Source organism: Muscardinus avellanarius, assembly GCF_963383645.1.
Source record: "Muscardinus avellanarius genome assembly, chromosome: 18".
Classification (NCBI taxonomy): domain Eukaryota; kingdom Metazoa; phylum Chordata; class Mammalia; order Rodentia; family Gliridae; genus Muscardinus; species Muscardinus avellanarius.
The window spans coordinates 41,107,692-41,130,123 of NC_137804.1; the positions used below are offsets into that span (position 1 = coordinate 41,107,692).

The 22,432-nt window shown below is 59.9% G+C and overlaps 1 protein-coding gene across 1 annotated transcript; it reads left to right on the forward strand.

Annotated features, from left to right (window-relative positions):
• Positions 1 to 1,433: 1,433 nt before the first annotated feature.
• SLC27A1 (solute carrier family 27 member 1) lies at positions 1,434 to 20,668 on the forward strand (the record flags this gene model as incomplete). The annotated part of the gene is made up of 12 exons (XM_080715425.1): positions 1,434 to 1,600; positions 9,617 to 10,011; positions 10,128 to 10,289; positions 10,372 to 10,441; positions 11,230 to 11,321; positions 11,385 to 11,494; positions 14,468 to 14,677; positions 15,990 to 16,116; positions 16,202 to 16,339; positions 16,417 to 16,581; positions 16,913 to 17,059; positions 20,511 to 20,668. 12 exons carry the CDS (start codon positions 1,434 to 1,436, stop codon positions 20,666 to 20,668), a joined length of 1,941 nt encoding a protein of 646 aa, XP_080571551.1.
• Positions 20,669 to 22,432: the final 1,764 nt, after the last annotated feature.

Here is a 22,432-nt window from a genome sequence, read left to right on the forward strand (position 1 = left end):
CAAGTTTAAGGAGGACTTAGAACTTCCCGAGGCCCTTAGGGGGCAAGTCTGGAACTCCCTAAGTCTCTAGCGTGCGTGTTTAAGACTAAGACGCCTCGGGGCTTGGGTTTAAGACGTGCTGGGGCAAGGCTCCAACGCGCCCGGGTGTGAGCGGGGACTTTCTGGCCTCCCGGGCTCTCCATGCCATCTAGGGCGGGGCCCAGCGCCGAGAGCCACGCCCCCGCCTGCGGGACCCACGCGCTTCCCCGGCACGCGGCTAGGGAGGGGCGGGGCCGGTTGCCAGGGAGACGGCGGCCCTTCACGGCGGGCCGCTCTAGCCCCCGCGTCTCGTTGGCCGTCGGCTCGCTGGCCCGCGGCACCGCTCTATGGCCGTGGTCTCCGGAGGGGGACCGGCCTCGGCCACGAGGGTGGGGGGAGAATGAAGGGTTAAAACATAGGCGGGGCGTCGGGCTTAGGGCGGGCCTTGGGCGCTGAGGGCGGCGCAGCGGCACCTCGGGTGGTCAGAGACGGGCCGGAGGCGGGGCGGTGGCCAGGGAGGAGCCTGGGCCCGGGGGAGGGGCGGGGGCGGGGCTTGAGCAGGCTGGGGGCGGGGCTTGAGCAGGCTGGGTGCCCGTTGGGGCGGGGCCTGGCCTTAGAGGGGGCTGGGTCCTGCAAAGGGCGAGAAAGTAGGTGGAGGTGACTCGGAGGAAACCCCCGACCCGAGTCGGACCGAGTTGGGAACAGGACATGGAGAGGTTTCTGGGACAGAGGGTAGGGTCTACTCTTGGCTTAGGTCCGGTGCTTAGGGCTGTGGCTAGGAACAAAGTGGAGCCCAGTCTTTAAGGGCTAAATAGTGGAGGCGGAGCTTCGTTCTCAGGGCTGGCCGGAAGGTCAAGGCAGGGGGCCGAACCTAGCGGTGATTGACAGTATGGAAATCCTAGGCCTGGACCAGGTCTTGTTGCATCGATTGGCAGGGAGACGGTGCACCAGCCTGGAGGTGGAGCCTATCCGAGAGGTGGCCAATCCCAGGCGTGGGGCGGGGCCTTTCCCTAGGTTACGGTCCTGGTAGCCTCCCGGGGAGGGGCGTGGCCTGACCAGAGACGGGCTGAGCTATTCAGGGGCGGGGCCAGTGTCTGGGGGCGGAGCTCAGCCTGGGGGGGCGAGACCTGGTTTCCAGGGATCGTGATTAGATTGTAGCCCGAGGAAGGGCGGAGCCTAGGCTTGAGGGCGGAGCTTGGCCTGGGGCCTGGCCTGGCAGTGCCCGCCTGGAAATACCAGGCCTGGGGGCGGGTCGTAGTGCAATGATTGGCAGGGAGGCGGGGCACCGGGCTGGGATGGAACCTGTTTGGGAGGTGACTAATTCCTGGCCTGGGGGCGGGGCCTGGCTCCTAGGATACGGCTTTCGGTGCCGCCCGGGGCCGGGGCGGGGCGCGCTCACGCTCTCCGCCCGCAGGATGCGGACCCCGGGTGCGGGCGCGGTGTCCGCGGCCTCGCTGGCGCTGCTGTGGCTGCTGGGGCTGCCGTGGACCTGGAGCGCGGCGGCCGCGTTCGGCGTGTACGTGGGCAGCGGCGGCTGGCGCTTCCTGCGCATCGTCTGCAAGACCGGGAGGCGAGACCTCTTGTGAGTGTCACCTGGGCCGGGGTCGGGGTCGGGGTGGACGTCGGAGGCGCGGCTGAGTGGCCAGGGGCCCGGCTGCGGAGGTCGCGGGTGGGCGCGGGGTCTCCGAGGGTCGGAAGGGACTTCAGAGGCTTGGGGCCTGGAGGGGTGACAGATTGGGGGGCTCTAAAGGGCAGCGCAGGGGAGAGATTGGGGGGCCTGGAAGGAGGTGTGTGGGTTGCAAGGCGACTGGGACTCTGGGACTGCCTCGGAAGCTTTAGGGAACCCAGATGCCAACCTTGGCGTCTCTGGGCAGCTGGTGGAAAATCCAGGGAAGCCCCAGGATCTGGGGTCTTTGGGAGCTCTCTGAGGGCTCACAGGGTGACTCGGTGTCTCTGGGGGCTGGTGAAGGGTTGCATTGGGAGCCGTGATAGACTTTTAGGGTCTCCCAGGGGTGCTCCTTCAGGACCATTTACAGGTGTGTGCGTGGTTGGGGGAGCTCAGAGAATCTGGGGCATGTGTGGGAGTTGGATGTCCAGGTCCTGTGGGGGAGGTCACTCTCTACCCCAGAGCTTGTTTGGGGGTCTCTGGAGACTGGATTCTCTGGGAGGATTCTGATGTGGGTCTTGTCTGGGGGTCCTTGGAGGGCTCTGGGGTGTCTCAGAAGTTTGCTCCAAGGGGGCATAGAGGACCGGCCCTTCTGGGGTTCTTCCTGGGCTGCTGGAGCTTCCAGGGGGACAAGTCCCAGGCTCCGCCCCTTACAGGTGCAGGTGAGGCTCTTGGTGTGCTGTGCTGGGCTTCCCCAGGCGCCCTGCTGAGAGGCGGGGCACTGACCGCAGAGGAAGGACGGTTCTCACCTGAGGGCCGGGTCGCGGAAGTCAGGTCGGGTTCCCCTGCAGGAGGACTACTTCCGAACTTTCTAAAGGCGGCCCCTTACCTGGTGTGGTGGCGCACACCTGCAGTCCCGGTACTTAGAAGGCTGCGACGGGAGGATGGCAGACTCACGTCCTCTGCAACTTAGCAAGACCTTGTTCCAAAATTTAAAATAGCAAGGGCTTGGGGTATAGCTCGGGGGTAGAATGTCCCTGGGTTCAGTCCCTAGTACCTACCACCATTCTTTCTTCTCTGTGATGCGAATCCCTGCCACACCACATCCAACACGCAGACCTTCACCTCCTGCTCGGCCCTCACCCCCACCCGCCGGCCCCCCATGTTCCCCAGTACAGGTGGCTGCCTGGTCCCCAGCTCAGCTCAGGGCTTCCTTCTGCCTGGTGGGTGCTGTGACATGCTGTCAGGGAACCTCTGCTGCACTCTCCTGCTCGCTGCCCCGGGCGGCTCCTTGCCCCTAGAATCCAGACCACGCTCCTGAGAGAGGCTGCCAGGTCCCCGCCTGTGCCTCCGAGTCAGCTCTCGCCCGGCATTCTCTGGACTCGTGACACTTGCCCCTGGCTGTGCCGAGCTTGGCCTTTGTTGGCCCCAGGGCCTTTGCCCGCGCCTCCCTCTGCCTGCTGCTCCTCATGTCCCACCACACCCAGCTTAATGTCACCTTCTAACTGCGCCTGGGGGCCCAGCCTGCAACCCCAGTACTCGGGAGGCTGAGACAGGAGGATCGCAGGTTCAAGGACAGCTTTGCCAACTTAGTGAGACCCTGTTTCCAAGGGCTGGGGTGGAAGAGGTAGAATGCTCCTGGGTTCAATCCTAAAGAATAAAAATAATTTTAAAAAGTAGACTGTCTCCCAGAGAAGCCTGGAACCAAGGCCCAGCCCACATCGTGGTGACAGCCTCAGCCTGTGCTCTTGTCCCGAGCCACTGGCTAAGCAGCCCCAGGACATTCGACCTCCCAGCCACACCCCCAGCTCTATCTTTTATTCTTTATTTTGAAACAGGGTCTCACTGAGTTGCAACGGGCCCCACTAAGTACCCGAGGCTGTCCGCGAACCGCGATCCTCCTGTCTCAGCCTCCCAAGCACTGGGATTACAAGTGGGCGCCACCGCGGCAGGTCAGTGGGTAATTCCGGGGTCCTTTGTTACACCGCGGCATCTGGTGAGTGTGGCTTGGGCAGCCCTCGCCATGCTCCCCGCCTTGTTCCTGTAGCCCTGAAAAGAAGGCTTTTTATCCATCCCATCGTGCAGGTGAGCAGCGAGTCCCAGGAGGGAGAACATTTTCCTAGAAACACGCGGTGGGGGCGGGGCCTCTGGAAGCCACGCCCACTGGGTCTGCACACTGGCTGCAGAAGGCGTGTGGGCGCCCTGCCCTGGTCCCCTAACCCGAGTGGATCAGCTTCATGAAACCTGATCGCATTCCTCCTGTGGGTTTCTTCCTGCTGGGAGCCCTGGGACTCAGGATTCTCGGAGGGAAGTTCAGGGGAGGCCTGCGCGGACAGTGGTCTCTTTGTCCCGGGGTGTGGGTGGCTTGGGCGGCCGCCAGGAGGGCCGCGCAGGCCTGAGGCTGGAACAAAGCTGCGGAACCGCCGCCGCCCGGCGTCCTTGAGGGACATAGCGTGGGCCTGTGACCACCCTGCCCCTGCCCAGCTGTGTGAGCAGCTGAGGCTCCAGTTCCTGTTTCCTGCTCTGCGTGGGGCGCCTCCCTGCAGGGCACCTCCTGGGCCTGCCGCCCTCGCCCTCTTCCTGTGGCTGCCACGTCCAACCCCCGGGGGTCTTTGGTACTCTTTTCTTTGTGGTACTAGGGATGGAACCCAGAGGCACTCTACCTCCAAGCTACACCCCAGCACGATTTATTATTCTTTATTTGGAAACAGGGTCTCACTGAGTTGCTGAGGACCTCACTAAGTAGCTGAGGCTGGCCTTGAACCTGATCCTCCTGTCTCAGCCTCCCGAGTGCCCAGCTTTGGGGTGCTCTTTTGACGTCACCTGCGGAAGCCCTTAGAGCAGAGTCAGGTATACAGCCGGTGCTCCAATGTGCTGGCACTGATTGCCATAGGCTCAACTCAGTAGCCGGCTGGCTGGAAGGAGGCTGAGACCCTGGCCATGGGCGCTGCCCCCTTACCTGGTCCTCTGACTCCCTGTTCCTTCCATTTCTGCCGTGCTCTTCCTTAGAGAAGCAGGCACCGAGTGCCTCCTGTGTGCCCCGGGCCCTTGACACACAGTGGGCACTTGGCAGTGCTCTGTGGTAGGCCCACAGAGGAGCCTGTGAACAGGTTTGTTTCTGGCTTGTTCTGCCCTCGATTGGCTGTGCCACCGCGGGCCTGTTAGTCCACCTCTCTGAGCCCCTGCCCGTCCACCATCTAAAATGTCGTGGGGTCAGTGGTATCACCCCGCTCTGAGGGTGGCTGTCAGGGTAGCGCCGTGTTTGGCAAACAGTAGGTGCTCAGTAAATGCGGGGGACGAAGCCTCGGTAGCACGGAGCGGCTGTGCGCTGCCCTTCCTAGTGAGTTCACCCCGGCCTTCTGGTCAACCCCGGCTCACCCTGAAACCCAGTGGGAGGCCTGTGGCCCCGGGCAAGGCCGGGTCCCTGCACCCAGTAGCCTCTCCTGCTGCCACTGGGACTGGGGATGGAAGCCAGGGGCATTCTACCTCCGGGCTACACACCCAGCCTGAGTTTTTATTCTTTATTTTGAAACAGGGTGTCACTGAGTTGCAAAGGGCCTCACTAGGTAGGCTGTCCTTGAACCACGATCCTCCTGCCTCAGCCTCCCAAATGCTGGCAGTACAAGCGTGCGCCACCGCGCCCGGCTAAGGCCGTTTCTAAATAGGGTCACATACTGCGGCTCTGGGTGGGTGTGAACTTGGGGCACCCTTCAGCCCGCTGTGCTTGCTCAGGAGGAACCGGACTGAGCTTCCACCAGCCCGAGGGGCCCCAGAACCATCCTCAGCAGGACGCCTGGTGCTGGGGCTATAGCCATGGACAGACAGACAGACTGGTCTCTGACCTCATGGAAATGGACAAAAGAATCCTGGAGCCGGGGTGGTGGTCCATGCCAGTAATCCAGTATACAAGAGGCTGAGACAGGAGGATTGGAAATTGGAGGTCAGCCTTAGCAACTCAGTGAGACCATTTCAAGATTAAAACCAAAAAAAGAGTGCTGGGGATGTGGCTCAGTTAGAATACCCCTGGGTTCAACTCCCCACACCAAAAAAGAATCCCGAAAGCCCATATGGGAGGAGCTCGGTGTGATATGGCCATGAGTTCTCTGCAGGAGATAAGGCGGGACGTGGACATGTCGTCACTGTGCTGTGCAACAAACTGCCCCGGAATTCAGGGCTCAAAACGAATGACCTCCTGTGGCTTCTGTGGGCCAGGAATTCAAACGTCTCCACGGGGCACCTTTTCCCTGTTCTGGGAGAGACCCCAATCCAGCATCAGAATCACCTGGCTCAGAGGTGTAGCTGGGACGCCTGCCTGCCTGCTGCGTGGGCCCCCACAGCATGGCGCTGGGTCTAAGGACCGGTGTCCAGAGACAGGCAGACAGAGGCAGACAGACAGACAGACACAGGCCTCGTGCCAGGCAGGAGGTGACTGCTGTGTGCCCCCGCCTTAGTCATCATCCTGCTTCTATCTTGCTCTTCATTAGAAGTGGGCCCCCAATTCTGCTCACATCCGGGGGCGGGGGCCCCACCTCTGCAGGACACCATCAGAGAGCTTGCGGCCATGTGTGCGTGTGTGTGTGCAACTAGGACTGACCCCAGGGGCATGCTACCTCTGAGCTACAGCCCCAGCCCTCTTTCAGTTTGTGTGTGTGTGTGTGTGTGTGTGTGTGTGTGGTGGTGCTGGGGGTGGAACCAGAGGCTTTCTACCTCCGGGCTATACTCCCAGACCTTTTATATTTTTTATTTGGAAACAGGGTCTCACTAAGTTGCTGAGAGCCTCACTCAGTAGCTGAGGCTGGCTTTGAACCTGCGCGATCCTCCTGTCTCAGCCTCCCAAGCGCGGGGATTGCAAGCGTGCGCCACCATGCCCGGCTCAGTTTTGTCTTACAGCAGGGTCTTGCTGAGTGGCCGAGGGGCTTGCCAAGTTGCTGAGGCTGGCTTTGACCCTGCGGCGTCTTGTGTCCGCCCCCCAAGTCCTGGGATTCCAGGGAGGTGCCACCGTCTGTGCCTGGCCACACCTGCTCTTGTAACATACCTCCTGCTCTGACACTAAACTGTTCACAGCGCAGCGCCCTGGTCACCTAACCACCTCCCAGGGCCCCGCCTCTCCACACTGCGGCGTGTGGGGTTGAGTTTCCCACACGCAGCTTCTGGGGGAGGGACCACCTCCCATGGCAGGTCCCCGAGCAGCAGCCTGGCCGCCGGAGGCTGCCCCTGACCCCCCCTCCACCCTGGGCCTGCTCTGCTGCAGGGCAGCTGGCCCCGAGGCCCTGCAAGAAGTGGGTGCCCCTGCCCGGGGCCAAGCATGACCCGCAAGCCCCAGCTGGCAGCGGCTGTGATGTCCGGAGAGGGCCTTGGGGACTGCTGTGGCAAGCTCGGGTCCCAGCAGGGTGGGGTTTTCTCCTATTGTGTCTCCAGAGTCCAAGTCCCCACCCACCCAGAGCAGGGAGAGGCGGCCTGCCAAGAGGGCAAATTAATCAATTACACATGGCCTTGGAAGTGCCCGGAGAGAAGAAAGCTGGGCAAAGGGAGGGGAGCCCGGACGGGTTGGGGCACAGTTCCAGATGTGGACTCAGGAATGACCACCAGGGAGAGGGAAAGAGCCCTCTGGGTGCTGAGGGGGGTGTTCTGGGTGGCGGGCACAACCTATGCAAAGGCCCTGAGGCGGGAACAGCTCAGAGGATGGAGGGCGGGGCTTTCCCATCCCTGGTGTCACCCAGCACATCTGGGTATTTGCTGTCTGGGCATGAATATAAAGATCTGCCCGTCCCGGTTACTTGCTAGGGAACCAGGCCTGGGCGCTGGCTTCTGCCGAGTAACTGCAGGCCCTGCAGCCCCCTGGGGCAGGGGCCCTGGTGGGGATAGGGAGGGAAGAGGTGCAGGGGACTCCTGGGGGGTCCAGCCACAAGGACCTCAGGACCCCACTCCGGTCCCCTGGGGCCTTCCAGGGACGCAGGTGTCCCAGGCAGGAAGTCTTGCAAACCTCATCAGAACCGTGAGGCCTTGTTTTCAAAATCGCTGTGCTGGGCTCTAACAGGCCTCGTCCCCCTGGTCTTTGGCTCTTCCTGGGGCCAGCGAGTCCCTGCCTGGGGCCTGGCCTCCCTCTGCCTGGGCCGGCCATCCTGCCCCCCCCCCCGCCTGTCCCACTCAGGCCCTTGGCTCCCACCACGCCCCCCGCCTGTCCACACGCTCCGTGACCGCCCTCAGCTGTCACCATCCTGTGCCCGCCCTGCAGAGGGCCTCCCGCCGGGGAACTGGAGCCCTGCGGTGCGACCCCGTGGTCCCTCCTCATTGTCCACAGAGCCGTGTCGCCCGCAGTGGGCTCTGGTGAACACCGCTGCCATGGAGGGAGGGAAGGAAAGGAGAGAGGGAGGGAGGGAGGGAGGGAGGAATGAAGGAAGGCAGGAAGGAGAGGTGCTGGGCGAGGGCCCATGACCATCTGCGCGCCCTGGACTGGAAGCTCGGGCTGGGCTCCTCCCCTGCACCTGCCGGGGCTCCTCCTCTCCCTCCCGCGCCCCGGGGCAGAGTGCACCCCGCAGCTTAGGCCCAGGACTTGGGGAGCCTCAGGGAGGCCTGGGGAGCACAGATGGAGGGGGTTTGACAGGGACTCTGCCTCTGGGGAGGCCGGTGGCGGGGTGAGGCCGGAGGGGGCAGGAGGCGCCCACGCCCGCCTTGCGCCAGTCAGCAGGATGCGGTTGTCACAAGCATGCCGCCCAAGGCTGCCTCCATAGCTAGAAAAAAAGAAACCGGGTCTCACTAAGTTGTGGAGGGCCTCACTAAGTACCCGAGGCTGTCCTCCAACTGTCATCTTCCTGCCTCAGCCTCCCAGTTATAAGGGCTTATAAGCGTGCGCCACCACACCTGGCGTGTGTGTGCGTGTGCGTGTGTGTGTGTGTGCACGCGTGTGTGTGCGTGTGTGTGTGTTCCTGGTGATAGAGCCTGGGGACATTTTCCTTCCAAGCTATATCCCCAGCCTTATTTTTTTTTTTTATTTTGAAACAGTGTCTCACGAGGTTGGTAAGTCTCACCACCTGTGAGGCCGTCCTAGAACCTGCGATCCTCCTGTCTCAGCCTCCCAAGTACTGGGATTACAAGCGTGCACCACCACGCCCGGCTTTTTTTTTTTTTTAGGTCATTTCCCACTTATCTAGCCGCCTGTGGTGAGAGGCAGCTGCTGCCCCCTCCCGGCCATCCAGGGACCTGCTTCTTGCACTGGGGGCTCTGCTGTCCGGGGCCTGTATCCACCAGCAGTGGGGCAGGAGGGACTCCTTAGGCTGTGCGCCGGGACGGTTGCTGGGATGGGGTTTGGCCTCTCCTCCTGCAGGGTCATCAAGCTAGCTGCAGTGGAGGGCAGGTCTCTAACGCACCCTGGAGTGGCCAGGCCAGCTTTAAGGAATCCACCTTTTCCCCGGCCAGTTGGCAAATGGCCCACATGCCCCGGGCCCCCTGTGAGATCCAGCAAGAAGCACATAAGAGCTGGGTGTGGTGGTGCACACCTGTAACCCCAGCACTTAGGAGGCCGAGAAAAGAAGATCACAGGTGGCAGGCCAGCGTCACCCACTCCGGCCCTCAACAACTTGGCAAGACTCTGTTTCCAAATAAAATAATAAATGAAATAGGACTGGGGACGTGGCTGGGAGGGAGGTAGAATGCCCCTGGATTCGACCCTCATCACCAAATAATAAAAATAAAGGATAAAAAGCATAATCCCACAGGGAAGCCGGGCGTGGTGGCGCACGCTAGTAATCCCAGTACTTGAGAGGCTGAGACAGGAGGGTCACAGGTTCGCAGCCAGCCTCAGCTAGTGAGGCCCTCCGCAACTTAGTGAGACGCTGTTTCCAAATAAAAGGATTAAAAAGTGAGTCCGGAGGTGTAGCTTGGAGGTAGAATGCCCCTGGGCCTGCCCTGGGACCCCCAGGGCAGGGTGGGGTCCGGGGTCCGGGATCTGGGGTCCGGGAGGGCCAGCGTGACCCTCTCCTCCCCCTCGCTCAGCGGCCTCACCGTCCTGATCCGCGTGCGCCTGGAGCTGCGGCGGCACCAGCGCGCCGGCCACACCATCCCCAGCATCTTCCAGGCCGTGGCAAAGCGACAGCCCGAGCACCTGGCCCTGGTGGACGCGGGCAGCGGCGCGCGCTGGACCTTCGCACAGCTGGACAGCTACTCGAACGCCGTGGCCAACCTCTTCCTGCAGCTGGGCTTCGCGCCGGGCGACGTGGTGGCCATCTTCCTGGAGGGCCGGCCCGAGTTCGTGGGGCTGTGGCTGGGCCTGGCCAAGGCGGGCGTGGTGGCCGCGCTGCTCAACATCAACCTGAGGCGGGAGCCCCTGGCCTTCTGCCTGAGCACGTCGGGCGCCAAGGCCCTCATCTATGGCGGGGAGATGGCGGCGGGTAAGGGCGAGGCGCCCTGGGCAGCGTGGGGGCTCCGCATCGGGACTACGTCCAGGGGCTTGGGAGGGGGCCCCACGGCCGTGAGCCTGACCACGGCGCCGCCCGTCCGGCCGCAGCGGTGGCAGAGGTGAGCGGTCAGCTTGGGAAGAGCCTCCTCAAGTTCTGCTCCGGAGACCTGGGGCCCGAGGGCGTCCTGCCGGACACCCAGCTCCTGGACCCGATGCTGCAGGAGGCGCCCACCAGCCCCCTGGCACAGCCCCCGGGAAAGGGCATGAACGGTGAGCCCCCGAGGAGACCCCTCAACGTCACCCTGCCCCCGCCCCGGCCGCCAGCCCCCAATGCCCCGTCTCCTGCACACAGATCGTCTCTTCTACATCTATACGTCGGGGACCACCGGGCTGCCCAAGGCTGCCATCGTGGTTCATAGCAGGTAAGCCCCTGTGGCCGCATCCCGGCCCAGAGCCACCCAGACACATGCCCTGCTCGGCCCCCTGCTCTTCCATTCTGGCCGCCAGTGGCCACAGGAGGCTTAAGATTGTCAAGTCAGCCGGGCGTGGTGGCACGGGCTTGTGATCCCAGCGCTCGGGAGGCTGAGACGGGAGGATGGCACAGGTTCAAAGCCAGCCTCAGCTACTTAGTGAGGCTCTCAGCAACTTAGTGAGACCCTGTTTCCAAATAAAATATTAAAAAGGTCTGGGAGTATAGCCCGGAGGTAGAAAGCCCCTGGGTTGCACCCCAGTACCGCCAAAAAAAAAAAAAGATTATAAAGTCAGAGCCTGCGCGGTGGTGCACACTTGTAATCCCGGTACTTGGGGGGCTGAGACAGGAGCATCGCAGCTTCACAACCAGCCCCCGCAACTTAGACCCTGCTCCGAATGGAAAATAAAATCGGCCTGCGGGTTTAGCTCGGAAGCAGAATGCTCCTGGGTTCAGTCCTCAGTACCACGTCACGCACAATAAATACGTGAACAATAAAATCGGGTCGGGGGGTGTGGGTCAGAGGTACTGAGTTCAACTCCCAGTACCAACAAAAAACAAGAAGCCACCCTAGGCCCATTTCAGGGCGGCTGGTCTCCTGCCCCCTCCCCAGCAGGGCCCCACCTCCCCGGGGTCACACGGAGACCCCCTCCGTGTGTGTGGGGGGCAGGCCGATTCCCCTCTTGGCTGCCCGCCCCCAGCCCTCCCCAGGACCGAGGCCCGCCTGTCCTCCCCCCGCAGGTACTACCGCATCACGGCCTTCGGCCACCACTCCTACAGCATGCGCGCGGCCGACGTGCTCTACGACTGTCTGCCCCTGTACCACTCGGCAGGTACGCGCCTGGGGGGGGGGGGGTCCGGCGGGGCCGCGGCTGCATCCGCGCCTTCCCTCGCAGGGAACATCATGGGCGTGGGCCAGTGCCTCATCTACGGGCTGACCGTCGTCCTCCGCAAGAAATTCTCAGCCAGTCGCTTCTGGGAGGACTGCATCCAGCACAACTGCACGGTCAGCGCGCCCCGCCCCCGCTGCAGCAGGCCCCGCCATCTAACCTCTTGGAAGTGGGTAGGGGTGTTGCACCCATTTTGCAGGTGGGGAAACTGAGGCTTTCAAAGCAGCTGCGCTCGGACCCAGGGTGCCTGAGCCCCTGAAAGTGCTGCCTTTCCGGAGCGCTGGGGACAGTGTAAAATGACCCGAGGGAGGCCGCCAGCTCCCCGGGAGGGGGCACGGCCGGGGCTTGCAGGGGGCAAGCTGGGGCAGAGGAGGGGCTGTAATCCCAGTACGTAGGAGGCTGAGACAGGAGGATTATAGGGTTGAGGCCGGCCTCAGCAATTTAGACCCTGTTTCAAAAAATAAGTAAGCTGGGTGTGGTAGCTTGGGAGGCTGAGGCTGGAAGATCACAGGTTCAAGGACAGCCTCAGCAACTTAGTGAGGCTCTCATCAACTTAGCAAGACTCTGTTTCAAAATAAAAAAAATATGTGCCGGGTGCACGCTTGTAATCCCCGCGCTTGGGAGGCAGAGACAGGAGGATCGCGCAGGTTCGAAGCCAGCCGCGCTGGCTTAGGAGACCCTGTTTCCAAATAAAAATATAAAATAGGTCTGGGAGTGTAGCCCGGAGGTAGAAGGGCTTCCAGGAACCCCAGTACCACCAAAAATAAATAAATAAATAAACAAACAAACAAACACTGGGTTTGGTGGTGCCCGCCTGTAATTCCAGTACTTGGGAGCCTGAAGCAGGAGGATCGCAGGTTCAAAGCCAGCCTCAGCAACGTAGCAAGGCCCTCGGCAACCTAGCGAGAGCCTGTCTCCAAATAAGAAATAAAGTTGGCTGGCTGGGGGTGTAGCTTGAAGGTAGAATGCCTCTGGTTCCAACTCCAGTACCACAAAATAAATTAAATAAACAAGTGATTAAATACAACAGGGCTGGGGCATAGCCTGGAGGTAGAGCGCGCCTGGGTTCCGATCCCAGGGCAGCATGCACGCGCACCCCTCGCCCCACGCACACACAGAATGCACAGGGTCCAGCGCAGAGGGAGGCCCGGGTCCAGGCTCTCGTCCCAAAATAAGCAAGCGGAAGGCCGAGGCCCTGGCCCCGCGGCCGAGCCCCACCCCAGCAGGGGCAGCGGAGAATGAACAGTGACCTTTACAGCCATCTCCTCTAGTTCCAGAACATTCCATCACTCCAGAAGGAGCCCCTGTCCCCATCGGGAGTGGCCGCGCCCCCCCCAGGCCCGGGAACCACCCCTCTGCTCTGTCTCTGGACTCGCCTGTTCTGAACATTTCGTGTCAGTGGGGTCATACACGACACGGCCTTTCATGTCTGCCGAGGACGGGTCTCTGCTTTGGTGGTGCTGAGGATGGAACCCAGGGCCTCGGTGTGCTGGGCAGGGACTGTGTGTGTGTGTGTGTGTGTGTATGTGTGTGTGTGTGTGTGTGTGTGTACACGCGCACACGTGTGTGCTACTGGGAATTGAACTCAGGGGCATTCTACCACAGAGCTACACCCCCAGCCCAATTTTACTTTATTGTTTTTATTGTGATATTGGGGAATGAACCCAGGACACTCTGCCTCTGAGCTCTACCCCAGGCCCAATTTTATCTTTTATATCCAAACAAGACCTCACTATGTTGCTGAGGCCGGCCTTGAACCTTTGAGCCTCCCGTCTCGGCCTCCCAAGTACCGGATGACAGGCATGCACCAGATTGTTTATGCCAGAACCTCAGCCTCCGTCATCAGAACCAAAGTGTTTGACTGTGACTCTGTGTGTATGTGTGTTGCTGGGGTTAGAATCTAGGGCGTTCTACCTTTAAGCTACACGCCCAGCCCTATTTTATTTTTCTTTGGAAACAGGGTCTCAAATGTTTCTGAGAGCCTCATTAAGTTGCTGAGGCTGGCTTTGAACCTGTGATCCTCCTGCTCAGCTCATGACTGGGATTTCTTAGAGACACCAGAAAGCTGGGCAGTGTGGCCCAGTCCCAATCCCGACCTCACCTGGTCAGAAACGTCTTTTCAGGCTGGGCGTGGTGGCCCGTGCCTGCAATCACAGTACTTGGGAGGCCGAGGTGGGAGGATCACAGGTTCCAAGCCTCAGCAACTCAGCGAGGCTCACATCAACTTAGCAAGGCCCTGTTTCAAGTAAAAAATAAAATAGGCCTGGGAGGTGTGGCTCAGAGGTAGAATGCCCCTGGGTTCCATCTCCAGCACCACACACATGCACAAAAAGTCTTCTTTCTTGTTTCTGTGTTTAAAAAAAAATAATATTTAGACACCCAGCATTCTGGCTGGCTGACATGTTGTGCGAATCCTTTTGAGCTGGGCGTGGTGGCGCACGCTTGTAATCCCAGCATTTGGGAGGCTGAGACAGGAGGATCACAGGTTTGTGGCCAGCCTCAGCCACTTAGTGAGGCCCTCCACAACTTAATGAGAACCTGTTTCAAAATAAAGTATAAAAAATAGGGCTGGGGGTGTAGTTCAGAGGTAGAAATGTCCCTGGGTTCCATCCCCAGTACCGCAAAAAAAAAAAAAAGAAAAGAAAAAAAGTCACCTAGGGTGTGTGAGTGAGCCGGGAGCCCGAGACCTGGGAGGGGCAGATGGCGGGGCACGGGCGGGGGTGTCCGCCCGGCGCTCGCTGGACCCGAGGCCTTCGGTCTCCTAAATACTCCAAGCCGCGGCCATGCCCCTGGCCTGCGTCCTGAGCGCCTGCCTGCCACAACGCCTAGACTCACACCCGGCCCTGCCCCTTGCCAGCCGCCTGGCCTTGGTTCGGTTACCCTCTGCGAGCCTCAGTTTCCCCGCCTGTAAAACGGGGGGGGGGCATCATTCCAAAGCCCGCCCTGGACGCGGACCTCAGGGCCGCGGGCAGGTGAGCGCCAAGCTCCGGGGTGGACGGACCGCGGCCTGCAGGGGGCGCCAGCGAGCCGCGGCGATGGGGGGGGATGGGGGCTGCGGCCCGGCCCCCGCCCAGCCTCCGCTCCCCCAGGTGGTGCAGTACATCGGCGAGATCTGCCGCTACCTGCTCAAGCAGCCGGTGCGCGAGGCCGAGGTCCGGCACCGCGTGCGCCTGGCCGTGGGCAACGGGCTGCGGCCGGCCATCTGGGAGGAGTTCGCGCAGCGCTTCAGGGTGCGCCAGATCGGCGAGTTCTACGGGGCCACCGAGTGCAACTGCAGCATCGCCAACATGGACGGGAAGGTGCGCGGGGGGGGGGGGGGCAGAGAGGGGGCCCTGGCCTCAGCTGAGTCCTCTGTAAGTGGGCGCGCGGCTGGGTTTGGTGGGATACGTCTACGTTCCCAGTACTTGGGAGGCTGAGACAGGAGGATGGCCGGCTCGAGGCCAGCCCCTGCAACCTGGGAAGCCCTCAGCAACTTAGACCTTGTGTCAGAATAAGAAAGAGCTGGGAGTGTAGCTCAGAGTCAGAAGCCCCTGGACCCCGTCTCTAGTCCCACACAGAAGAAGGGTTTGACAGTTACAGGTGTGTGCCAGGCACGCAATACCCCGGCACTGCGGGCTGAGCAGCAAGCAGGGGCTTCTGCTGTGGGCTCCGTAAACAGATGGGGTTTTACTGCTCAGCAAGTTACGTCCATCCTGCCGGCTGGCCCTTCCTGAGCCCCACACCCCACCCAGGCCCAGAGCACACCACAGTCACGGGATAATGAAGCAGGGTAGCAAGGCAGCTGCACGAGTGGGGAGGCCCGGGAATCCCAGCATCTGGGAGCCCGAGGCCGGAGGATCGCGGTTCACGGACAGCCGCAGCTACTTAGTGAGGCCCTCTGCAACTCAGTGAGACCCAGTTTTAAAATAAAGAATAAAAAATAGGGCAGGAGGTGTAGCTCGGAGATAGAATGCCCCTGGTGCCTAAATAAATAAATAGGGGCTGGGAGTGTAGCTTGCAGATAGAATGCCCTGGGCTCACTCAGTCCCCTGTAAAACACACACACACACACACACACACACACACACACACATCACAATACTAAAGCAAGCGCCCAGGGCGGCTGGGGTTCCTTTCTCCCCCTCTAGTGGCGGGCCCCAGTGCTCAGGTGTTGGGGGCCGGGGGCCCAGGGGCCGTCTGCTGAGTGGCCAGCCTCCCCTGCAGTCACGGCCTTACCTTGAACCGTCTCAGTGAAGGAGCAGGTCTGCTACTCGCCCTGAGAGGGACAGGACCCTGGGCCTCCAGAGGGAGTCAAGGAGCCAGGGAGCCCTGCGGTCCACGTGGCGGCCATGAGGGTCCACCAGGGTGCCCCCTCCTGCAGGGCTGGCGGGTCCTAGGAACCAGGAGGTGGCCCGGCTGCAGGCGCACTCCTGCCCCTGCCAGGCACTCAGGGATGGGGCTGAGGAGGACAAGCTTGGGGGTCGGTGCTGCACTCAGCACCGCCCCTCTGCAGGGTACTGGGGTCACAGAGCTGAGGCGGCTCTTGGGTGCTCGCTGGGGACCCCCAGGCTGGGGGGCAGAGTGCCCGGGAGGACCCCAGCGCTCCCGCCGACTCGGCTCACCCCGCCCCAGGTCGGTTCCTGTGGCTTCAACAGCCGCATCCTGACCCACGTGTACCCCATCCGGCTGGTGAAGGTGAACGAGGACACCATGGAGCTGCTGCGGGACGCCCAGGGCCTCTGCATCCCGTGCCAGCCCGGTGAGCGGGGTGCGCCCGGGCCCGGGGGCGCTGGGGTGCCCGGCGCCGCCGCCGCTCAGCGCGGGCCTGGACTCGTCCTCCGCAGGGGAGCCGGGGCTGCTGGTGGGCCAGATCAACCAGCACGACCCCCTGCGCCGCTTCGACGGCTATGTCAGCGAGAGCGCCACCAGCAAGAAGGTCGCGCACAGCGTCTTCCGCAAGGGCGACAGCGCCTACCTGTCAGGTGCGCGGTCAGTCGGGCGGGCGGGGGGCGGGCTGGCCGCCGGGCGACTCGGTCCCACGCTGCCCCCCGCTCCCCAGGCGACGTGCTGGTGATGGACGAGCTGGGCTACATGTACTTCCGTGACCGCAGCGGGGACACCTTCCGCTGGCGAGGCGAGAACGTGTCCACCACCGAGGTGGAAGGCGTGCTGAGCCGCCTGCTGGGCCAGACGGACGTGGCGGTGTACGGGGTGGCCGTGCCAGGCAAGCCGGGGCCGCAGGGGCAGGTCCTGGGGTGCAGGAGCCCGGGGAAGCCCGAGTCCAAGGGCTTGGCGGTATGATGTCCTCCCGCAGCGCACCACCTGGACAGCTGTACGCGGCAGAACGGATGAGAGCACTGGACCTGGAGTCCGTCTGCACGCCTGATCCTTCCTATCCAGAAAATGGGACGATCCTGTCTGAGGGGGAGGGAGGGAGGGGAGCGCAGCTCAGGGAAGCGGTTGCCCCTCCACGCCACACCCAGGTGGCGGCCGCTGCAGAGGAGAGACTGGCTGTGGGCCGGTGTGGGCTGTCTCAGCGGAGTCTCTGTCTGCAGGAGTGGAGGGGAAAGCGGGCATGGCCGCCATCGCTGACCCCCACGGCCAGCTGGACCCTAACTCGATGTACCAGGAGCTGCAGAAGGTGCTGGCCTCGTACGCCCGGCCCATCTTCCTGCGCCTGCTGCCCCACATGGACACCACAGGTGGGGCCCCGCCTCTGTCCCAGCGCCCTGGTCTGGCGGTCGTGCCCTGTTGGTCCTAATGGAGACTCTCGTGGCTGAGCGAGGGCTCCCTCGTGACCTGGGTCCCTGCCTCACGCCTGCCCGCAGGGCATGCTGGGATGCTGAGGATGCCTGCTTGCTTTCTGCACCTTCCTGGTGACTGGGGGCTCGAGCCGCCACCCCACGGCTCCTCACTTTCACTTGGCCGCCTCGTGCTGGGGCTGGAGCCCAGGGCCTTGCACGAGCCGGGCCAGCACTCTGCCTCTGAGCCACACCCCACGCCCGGTTCACTTATTTTATTGTATTTATTTATCTTTGTTGTGCTGGGGATTCTACCTCCGAGCTACTCCCCTAGCCCACTTTTTTAAATTAAAAAATTTTTTTTTTAATTTTGAAACCAAGTCTCACTATGTTGATGAGAGTCTCACTACTTGCTGAGGCTGTCCTCGACTTGGCGAGCCTCCTGTTTCAGCCTCCCACATCCTGGGATTGCAGGCGTACGCCACCATGCCTAACCCTTTTTATATTTTACTTTGAAACAGGGTCTTACTAAGTTGCCCAGGCTGGCCTCAAACTTGTGATCCTCCTGCCTCAGCCTCCTGAGTCACTGAGATGACAGGTGTGTGCCGCTGTGCCTGACCTGATTCCCCTGGGAACCCAGGGGCATTCTACCTGAGCCACACCCGCAGCCCTATTTATCATCATCATTATTATTATTGTTATTATTATTTTGGTGGTGGTACTGGGTTTCCTAGAAGCCCTTACACCTTCAAGCTATACTCGCAGACCTATGTTTTATATTTTTATTTGGAAACAGGGTCTCTTAAGCCAGCGCGGCTGGCTTCGAACCCGTGCGATCCTCCTGTCTCCGCCTCCCAAGCGCGGGGATTACAAGCGTGCGCCACCACGCCCCGCTATTATTTACTTTTTGAAACAGGGTCTCACTGCGTTGCAAAGGGCCTTACTAAGTAGCTGAGGCTCTATTTGAACTGTGATCCTCCTGTCTCAGCCTCCCAAGAGCTGGGATTACAAGCATGAGCCACCACGCCCAGCTTATTTTTTTATTTTTTATTTTTTTTTTGTGGGTCTGGGGATGGAACCCAGGGGCATTTGACCTCCGAGCTACACCCCTGCCCTATTTTTTATTCTTTATTTTGAAACTGGGTCTCACTGAGTTGCAGAGGGCCTCACTAAGTAGCTGAGGCTGTCCGCGAACAGTGATCCTCCAGTCTCAGCCTCCCAAATGCTGGGATTACAAGCGTGCGCCACCATGCCTGGCTTTGATTTCCCTTGTGATTGGTAGCAGTTTCTAATAATGATCCTTAGCGCTGTGTGTGTGTGTGTGTGTGTCCGTCCCTTGAACGGCAGCCTGTCAGCCTTCCACGGTGCTGGGAATTACTCTGTTGTTGATTTTTTTTCCAGCCTACCACAGTCAGTCCGTCCTCAGCATCCTCAGGTGTCAGTATCTGATGTATCTGAGGTACCAGTATCCTCAGGATCCAACCCCTGTGGTTACTGACATCAGCAAATGCTCAAAGCGCTGACATAAAACGACACAGTGTTTGCATAAAACCTGCTTCCTCCCTGTACTTTATTATTATTAGTAGTAGTAATAGTGTTAGTATTATTAGTAGTAGTCATCCTGGGTATTGAATCCAGGGCATTCTACCTCCAAGCTACACCCCCAGCCCTCTTTTATTTTTAGTTGAAAGTGGGTCTCACTAGGTTGCTGAGAGCCTCACCGGGTTGTTGCCCCTGGCCTCAAAACTTCTATCTTCCTTTCTCAGCCTCCTAAGTACTGAGATTACATGTGTACCCATCATGGCTGCTCCCTGTGGTAGGATGCCTGATACAGTGTAAATACTGAGCCTGGCCACACACACACTTGTAATCCGAGCACTCGGGAGGCTGAGACAGGAGAGAGGTTGCGGCCAGCCTCAGCTACCTAGCAAGGCCCTCTGCAACTTAGGGAGACCCTGTTTCAAAATAAAGAATAAAAAATAGGGCTGGGGGTGTAGTTCGGAGGTAGAATGCCCCTGGGTCCATCCCCGGTGCTGCAAAAACAAATACATGAATCTATAAAACAATGTAAAAGCGGTGTACACAGCTGTAACACTGTATCGCACACGAAAACTCATCTCTAGATGACTAGGGACCCCTGGTACAGTGAGTACATCACGGAGAGAGTTGTTAGGCCACATGGAATCCGCACAAGGAAGAATCTACACGTGCTGAATGCAGACAGGGAGAGAGAGAGAGGGAGGGAGGGAGAGAGGGAGAGAGAGAGGGAGAGAGGGAGGGAGGGAGAGAGAGGGAGAGAGGAGTTTTGCTTGCAATTGAGCCTGGAGGCATTTAACTAAGGACTATATCTCCATCTATTTATTTATTTTATATATTTATTTATTTATTCATTCATTCATTTGCAGTACTGGGGATGGAACCCAGGGGCATTCTATCTCTGAGCTACACCCTCAGCCCTATTTTTTATTCTTTATTTTGAAACAGGGTTTTACTGAGTTCCAAAGGGCCTAAGTAGTAGCTGAGGTTGGCTGAGAACTGTGATCCTCCTGTCTCAGCCTCCCAAATGCTGGAATTACAAGCGTGAGCCACACACCCAGCTTTATTTATTTATTTATTTATTTATTTATTTATTTATTTATTTATTTATTTATTTATTTTGTGGGTCTGGGGATGGAACCCAGGGGCATTCGACCTCCGAGCTACACCCCCTGCTCTAATTTTTATTCTTTATTTTGAAACCAGGTCTCACTGAGTTGCAGAGGGCCTAAGTAGCTGAGGCTGTTCGCAAACCGTGATCCTCCGGTCTCAGCCTCTCAAATGCTAGGATTACAAGCGTGCGCCACCACGCCCGGCTTATTTACTTTTATTTTGACACAGGATCTCATTAGTATAAACTAGGTCTGGGAATATAGCCCAGAGGTAGAAAAGCCTCTGGGTTCCACCCCCAGTACCACACACATACAAAAAAAGGACTAAAAATAGGGCTGGGTGTGTTGCTCAGAGGTAGAATGCCCCTAGGTTCCATCCCCAGTACCGCAGAAAGTAAAACATAAAAATAAATAAAATATGACGGGCGTGGTGGCGCACACTTGTAATCTCAGCATTTGGGAGGCTGAGACAGGAGGATGGCACAAGTTCAAAGCCAGCCTCAGCTACTTAGGCCCTTTGCAACTCAGTGAGACCCTGTTTCAAAATAAAGAATAAAAAATAGGGCTGGGGTGTGGCTCAGAGATAGAATGCCCCTGGGTTCCGCCCCTAGTACCATAAATAAATAAATAAATAAATAAATAAATAAATAAATAAGGGCTGGGGGCAGAGCTCAGAGGCAGGGTGCCCGTGGCTGCGGTCCCAGAAGGGAGAAGGGTGCTCTGGAGGCCCCGACCCCAGCCCCACGCTGCGCCCCCTCCCTCAGGCACCTTCAAGATTCAGAAGACCAGGCTGCAGCGCGAGGGCTTCGACCCGCGCCAGACCTCCGACCGGCTCTTCTTCCTGGACCTGAAGCAAGGCCGCTACCTGCCCCTGGACGAGGCGGTCTACACCCGCATCTGCTCGGGCGCCTTCTCGCTCTGAGGGCCGCCCTGCCCGCCCGAGGCTCCCCCGGCGAACGCGGACCCGGGGGGAGCCGCCCGGCCTCCCGCCTCGCGCAGACTGCCCGCCCCCCCTCCAGTCCGCACCCCCTTCCCGAGGCCCCAGCTCCAGGTGTGCGAGGGGGTCCCGAGCCCTCACCTCCTGCTGTGCCTTAGCCTCAGCCTGGCCAGGGTCGCCGGGTGCAGACGTCTAGCCCCTGTGCACTCAGGCCGGCCCCGCCTTCCCTGTACTGGAGGGGCCTCTGTGGGACCCCCCCCCCCAAGTCAACTGGAAACGCCCTCTGCTCTGGGCAGACTGCCTTCTGTACTTCCTCGTCCCTTCCCGAGGCCCCAGAAGCCTCACTCGGACGCCCCTGCCCGCCCCCACCCCATGTCTGTCCAGGAGTCTCTACAGCTCTGGCTGGGGAGCTTCTGCCGTCAGGCCTGGGGGCGTCTGGCTTGCCCGCAGGGCCCTCCCAGGTTGTGCTGCTGGCGTGTGAGACCCGGGTTGGTGGGGATCGAGACCGTCCACTGGGCGCCTCGGATGCGGCGCACCTTGGTGCCAGGCTGGCTGGGCACCCATCCCGAGCACCCGTCAGCGCCCCGCAACAGCACCGGAGCGCTGGGGACGGCGTGACGGTCCCTGTCCACGGCCAGACGTTTCCACCTGGGAGCTTTGGTTTCCTAGTTGATAAGAATAAACCTGCAGTGTCTGGCACCGCTGTGAGCCTAGTCATTTCCTGTCCCAGGTGTGCAGAGCCCTTTCTGCATTTGGGAGGGGAGGGGCCAGGGCACCCCCACCCTGCAGCCCACCTGGCATCCCTCCCTGTTAAGTGTCCAGATAAAGGCAGTCCCAGCCTTTGAGGACTGGCCCTGCCTGAGACTGTGCAGGGGCAGGTGACCTAGGTGCTGTTTATTAGGACTCGTCTACACAAGGGTGGTTCCCAGCAGCGTGAAGACCCCATGCATCTCACAGTCTGGGTCAGAAAAGGAGCCTAATAGCCGGGCGTGGTGGCGCAGGCTTGTCATCCCAGCTTGTCATCCCAGCATTCGGGAGGCTGAGACCTGAGGATCACGGTTCGCGGACAGCCTCAGCTACTTAGGCCCTTTGCAACTCAGTGAGACCCTGTTTCAAAATAAAGAATAAAAAATAGGGCAGGGGGTGTAGCTCAGAGGTCGAATGCCCCTGGGTTCCATCCCCAGACCCGCAAAAATAAATAAATAAATAAAAAAGAATAAAAGAAAAGGGGCTTAATACCGAGGACACAAGTGCCTTCATCCAACCCAGATGCTCCTGGTTTCTCTCTGGTGTCAAAGCATCAGGCATGTTCCTGGTGCTGCCAGAGCCAAGGTCAGGCTGTAATGATGTCTATTTATAGCCTGAGAACCAGGTGAGGAGAACCACTGGGGAACTGTCATGCAGGATGATGTATCTGGTTCCAGCCAAATCCCTGCAATTAGTTGTTACTGTAACAAAATACCAGAGGTGGGCGACACTATCAAGGGAAGAGGTAGCCAGGGTGGTGGCCATGCTTGTAATCACAGCATTCCAGAAGCTGAGACAGGAGGGTCGTGGTTCATGGACAGCCTCAGCTACTTAGGCCCTTGCAACTCCCTGAGACCCTGTTTCAAAACAAAGAATAATTTTAAAAAATAGGCCTGGGGGTATAGCTCTGATGTAGAGTGCCCCTGGGTTTCAACCCCAGTACTGCAAAAAAAAAAAAATTAAAATTAAAATTAAAAACTAAAAGCCAGGTGTGGTGGCGCA